Source organism: Epinephelus moara, chromosome 1 (assembly GCF_006386435.1).
Source record: "Epinephelus moara isolate mb chromosome 1, YSFRI_EMoa_1.0, whole genome shotgun sequence".
NCBI lineage: Eukaryota > Metazoa > Chordata > Actinopteri > Perciformes > Serranidae > Epinephelus > Epinephelus moara.
In genome coordinates, this window is record NC_065506.1 from 45,451,429 (window position 1) to 45,457,428 (window position 6,000).

The window sequence follows — 6,000 nt, forward strand, 5'->3', positions numbered from 1 at the left end:
TGAATCATTTTTATTTATCAGTGTTGTAGGCCTGAAATCATTCTTACATTCTCCAATTGTAAAAATGTGCACCCTACACAGCGAGTAAAAACAATGTTTCAACATTTCATCAACTACAATGTGCGTCACACGCCTGCAGCTGGGCACCTTTTTTCTATATTTTGCTGAACCTTATTGCAGTGGTTAGTCTTGAGCCTAGTTATGAAGTCCAAATCCAAAGAAGGAAAAGTCTCAGAGGAAAATCTTATTGTGCATGGACAGATTTGTTGGCTTTCACTGCCAAAGCTGCAAAGTTAAATCACCAATATTCATAAACAGTCCACTGCAGAGTCGTTACCTTAAACATATTATGAATGACCATTTAGATCTATCAGTAATGAAGACTTAACAGACTGTGCTACCTTCCTTCTAAGCCCCAAACATGTTTTTTAGCTCCAGACAGATTTTTTGTTGTTCTTTGTTTGTCCAAAAATAGCTCTGTTGATCGTAAAGGGTTGCCGACCTCTGGCCTATCTCTGTGGGGCTGTGTTTTTTGAGTAGAAATGATGGTCTGCTGCTGTTGTGTGTGTGTGTGTGTGTGTGTGTGTGTGTGTGTGTGTGTGTGTGTGTGTGTGTGTGTGACCTCCTGGCAGTTTTCCTCTAGAACACTTTGTTGGTGACCCCTGACAATAAAAGTTGTCACTGGTGCGTGCCCCATGAGCTGGTGTAATGGATTTGATTTAACGTGACGCAAGTAAGATACTGTAGGGATTGAAAGACTCCAGTTCACTGAAGCACACGCCTGCACTGTACTGCATGGGCTCCTTTTACGCCCTGGAGAAGAAGTTGACCCCCCCGACTGTCATTATATAACTCCACACTCTGCCCAACAGCAATTTAACACTTACTTAAAATGTTGCATTAGCTCCAAACGGCTAGGTGGCTAGCTGGTTAGCTGCAAGCTGATCATAGAAAAACTAAATTCTGCTAGATCACAAATCAGCTGGAATAAAAAAAGAGCCCACTGACCTCAGCACAAAACCTGCGCTTACACAATAAATATGGATAATCCCCGGCAGGTTTACATGTGTGGCACAGATTGGAGATCTAGTGGTTATTCCGGTCAAGTTAAACATTCCTATCTGTTCTCACTCAGAAAAAACACTCATCTGTTTTGCAGGAATTTATAATTCCATGAAAGGGCTCTCAATTTTACGGAATAGCAGCCAGCCTTAATGGAATGCTATTGGATCGTATCAAGGGGAGGCAATAGATGAGAGTCCATGTAATTTGGGCAGAGGGGCTGTCTATTTGTCACTGGAGGGGAGAAACTATCGATTAGAGGATTCAAATTCCATTATATCAAGTTCTGCCCTCATTCATCACATCCACACATGGGTGGAGCACATGCTACTTAACAAACAGGCCAACCGGCGGAGAAACACGCGATGGTATAAGAGACAAGAAGGAAGAGCGCTCCCGCACAGAAAGATTCAGAAGAGGCTCTTATATGTTTTGGACTGTGTGTGTGTGTGTGTGTGTGTGTGTTTGCTTTATCTCTGTGTAATGTGTGTGCTCTCCCATCAGCTCAGTGAAAACCGCTCTATCCACGGGGGGCTGAGAGTAATGAAGTTTCCTTAAGAGGAACTTAAACAAGGATTAGACAGATCAATCACCCAGTGCTACAGCATCACACACAAACACACACACACACACACACACACACACACACACACACACCTCCAGGGCCCTATCTCTCTCTCCACAGCTAACTCCTGTGCTCACTCCCTGTCTGTAGCCAAACAGCTCAGGCGCCGCAAACTCTATTTCTCCAACTTGTAGCTTCCAACATCCGTGTACATTAGAATCAGACGCACATATTGGATTGTCAATACGTCGAGCCACTACAGGTGTTAGCTATCAGATGGTGGGAAGTTGGTGTCATCCACTGGTGACAGAATTGAAAATCCAATCCAAAAAGTCTTTGATAAAGATTTAAGGCTTTTGCACATCAAGTCTGGGTTTGTCTGTCCAAATACGACCTCACATTGTGTCAATCATGCTCAAACACCAACTCTAAAACATTCGACCTTCATTAAAGTTCTTGGAAACGGCTTGATCTTCTGTGTTTTTTTGCATCTGTGTGTGTAGCTACCAGACATGTATTGCCAGCCACTGTTCAATTGGATTAGTTGTCTTCTATTTAATAGGTGATTCCAGTATTGCTAGCAACGAATCAAGCTGACACGCTAAAATAGACCTGGAAATGATCGGGAAAATTCTGCAGCTCCTCTATCAGCAGATAAAATTCTCTCTCAGGATTTCTTTTTCTACTCTCAGGGGAAAGGACCACAAAATCATCCTTACTGCTTGATGACTCCATTTTGTCTCGTATTGCTATTTTTCACAATGAATAGACCAGCAAAACGCATCAGACTTATTGTGCAAAGGCCTTTAGCCTCAGAGCCACCTGGCAGAAACATGTTAAAGTTATTTTTATATTTGTTTATCATAATGGTTGACGTCACCTGTCATCTCTGAGCAACAAGTGCTGTGCAAACCCAGGTGATTTTGTCAGAATATTTTTACATGCCTGTAGATTAAACACTTTTCAGTTTTTCACAAGAAAAAAACAAGATTACACAAAAGTATAAAGAACAAACATTTTTGTGGCATAATGTTGTTGTTTTTTTATTATTTCCTACCCCCTGTAATTATCATGTGACCCCTTAAATCCATCCTGCAACCCCTTGTAAGGTCCTGACCCCAGGCTGGCAGCCAACAAACACTCATATTCTTCACACAAAATAGAGGAAAGAAATTCTCAGACCTCAACAGAACATTTCATTACAGGCCTAGATGGAGTTAATTAAACTTTAGCCAGTCCTACAGTATTAGGTTATGCAACTATATTTTATTTCCTTCTATTTCTGACACTACAGTGAATTTTACTTCTTGGAAAATGCTAGAATTCTAGTGGTTATTCCGGTCATAGTGTATATTCACTTCTGCCATTTAAAAAAAATTCACATTGGGTCCATGTCGAGCCAAAACAACCAGTAATATGTCAGATTACAGAGACAAGTCACTCTGTTGCATTTTACTATCATTACAGAAATACTGGTAAAACTGATGTAGTTTATAACTTATAAGCATGTTTACCTGTATGACTGTAGGTTCAGAGATGAGTGTGTCCGCATTCACCACCTCCACTGCAGCCTCAGGCACCACAACCTTCTTCATGCACGCCATGTTGAAGCCATACACGTCATCCCAGAATGCAATGTGGTCCTGGTGCTTCTGTGTGTCTCCAACTGCTGCCAGGCTGATGTTACAAAGGTCTGGGTAGACTGTGGAGAAAAGAGAGGAGCAGAGGGAGTCAAGAACTGATTATAACATACATAGATATTGTTTAAAAGTCACAAATCAGCCTCAAGTTTTGACATTCAGGTCCCAGGGTTAAAATATTACCAACCTTTCGTTCACTGCGATGACCTGGGCAACTTCACAACGCTCACTGACATATTTACTTAAAGCTACTCTTACCTTTCTTGCATTTCACACAGCACTTAGCCTCCAAAGGCCTACTCCCCCCTCCTCCATTATGTCCTCATTACGTCTATGATAGATGTAGGCGTTGGCAAGGTAACGTTAGATACACAGAAGAGGAGAGCGAGTGTAACGTTACAACCAAGACAGTCAAACACAACCCTGGAGATTTAAAACTCAACCGGAGTCAGTGATGACTGATGAGTTTTAGAGTAAGGTTACAGTGCTAACGTTAGATAGTAGCGTTAACGTTACTAATAAGATTCAGAGGCTACGCTACAGTAGGCTAATGTTAGCCTTTAGCAACTGGATGCTGTGTTGTCATATATAACATCATAGCCTATGTTACATTAGAGGCAAACTAAAAATACCTGTCCAACAGAAACTCTATGACCATCTCGTCCCTTTTTAGCTCAGGATGAAGCTTTGTTTTGGCTCTTGCAGCATCGAGTTCTCTCTTAGCGTTAGCTTTTTCTGCAATATTCTTTCTTTTGCCCACTGATTTCCCTGTTGGAGCGGCTGGAGGTGGAAGCGGTCGTCTGCATTTGTCTGCCATTGTTAGGGAGAAAAGTTGCTAAACGTTTGTAAAATTTCCAGAAAGGTAAGTGCTGCTTTAAGTTAGCAGCTTGTGAGTTTGCTTTGGTATGCTGGCAGTGTGATAAAATACTTTATATCCCTTCGTAAAGAGAAACCAGAAACTAGAGAAAATAAAGTGGAGGCAGACACAGAGAGAAAGACAGAGTGAGGACGGTGGGGGGAGACCATCTGTGACATGCTACAGTAGCTCCTCTGGTGCTGCTCACTCCTTGCAATGGTTTAAGTGATGTTAGCCGGCCCGCAGCCAGAGACAGGAAAGGCAACCAGCCATAAAAAGTACCTCCGCCAAAAAAGACATCCACAGCCAGCAGAAAAGCTTCATTCAGAGCTGGTAAGACCTGGAGCCCTAAAGATGCAACTTCTTGTCGACATTTCCTACAGCTCCTGCCTGTGTTGGGAGAAATTCACCCATGGAAACTTTGACATCTATTTCTGCATCTTACTGCAGTCTGTCTGCACTTGGGCTCCATCTACCAGCCCCATCAGAGGTTTTAAACTGTATTTTTTATTATTAGATTTTTAATTATTTGTTGTTTAAACTGTTGTATCACCAAGGTCTACTGACAAAGCACTTAAATTGAACCTGAATGTGTCTGAGACATCCTAACAATGCACTACACATCCAAAAGAAACAAGAGTGTAAAACAAATGTCTCATATTTTTGGAGGTCACTGCATCTCAAAATGCATTTTCAGTGGGCTCAACTATTGTGAGGCCGCCTGGTCAGCGATGACTGAATCCCTTCAGGGGAATTTTTTTCCTCTAAACTCTAAGGATCATTAATCATAACTAAGGGAAAAATTCTGGTCCCATACACTTTGCCTCTCAGTGCTGAGACATGCTTAATATCAACAAATTTAATGGCTTGAAAAGCATTCAACAAATTTAATCAGAGAACGCCTTAACATCTTGTGGGTGTGGAGCTTTGCATCAATTTCATGAGGCTGCTGTAATGACTGTATCCATCACGTGTGCACAAAACATGGCCTGATGGTCATTTTGTCCTGGTTTAATACCTCGTACTTTACACTCTGTACACTCACTCACACTAGACGGGTATAATGTGGACACCTGGACACTGCCATATATGATTGTACAAAATCTCACTCTTCCATGAGCACTCATAAGCTGATATAATATAACTCCCCAAGAAATACTTCCAGCAAGATTTTGGAAGCTGAATGCAGGGCTTTGCTCTCCAACCACAACAGCATCAACGAGGTCAAGCACTGATGCTGGGCCTCAGAGGAATACTTCACTCCCCAAATGACCATTTCTTCTATGCGTTATGTTGAATTTGTGGAGAAATCGTTGTTTTTCTTGCATTCCTACAGTGAAACAAACTGACAATATTCTTCCTGAATTGAAGTAAAAGCGGTCTACATTTAAACACAACAAGAATATATTTTAAATCCTCCATTTTCAAACTCTCACAAATCTCATGCAGTAAAATCCAAGTCTCATTTATCCAGTCATATGCTCAATACATCCCAAACAGATGGCAAGTTTAAGTAAAATGTATTTATGTTCTCTCCAAAGCCAGACTCTATTTATTAAGAATGTTATTTTACTTCACTGAACGTGGGTTCTGGTAGCACAGTGGTGCAGCGGTTAGCATTGCTGCCTCACAGCAAGAGGGTTTCGGTTCAAACCTGGGGTGGGGGAGCCCTTCTGTGCGGAGTTTGCATGTTCTCCCCGTGTCAGCATGTTTTTTTTCCTGGGTACTCCAGCTTCCTCCCACAGTGCAAAGACATGCAGGTTAATTGGTGACTCTAAATTGTCCGTAGGTGTGAATGTGAGTGTGAATGGTTGTTTGTCTCTATGTGTCAGCCCTGTGATAGTCTGGTGACCTGTCCAGGGTGAACCCTGCCTCTC

At 41.9% G+C, this 6,000-nt stretch overlaps 2 protein-coding genes across 2 annotated transcripts in view; one reads left to right on the forward strand and one right to left on the reverse strand.

Annotated features, from left to right (window-relative positions):
• txlng (taxilin gamma) overlaps positions 1-6,000 on the forward strand; it is a 765,700-nt gene that overhangs the window by 299,633 nt on the left and 460,067 nt on the right. The gene's annotated exons all lie outside the window — the stretch shown is intronic.
• Positions 1-6,000, reverse strand: part of prmt3 (protein arginine methyltransferase 3) — an 88,297-nt gene that overhangs the window by 30,823 nt on the left and 51,474 nt on the right. Inside the window, exon 12 of the mRNA XM_050052750.1 lies at positions 3,142-3,329. Coding sequence (XP_049908707.1) covers positions 3,142-3,329 — 188 coding nt within the window. The remainder of the gene's footprint in view (positions 1-3,141; positions 3,330-6,000) is intronic.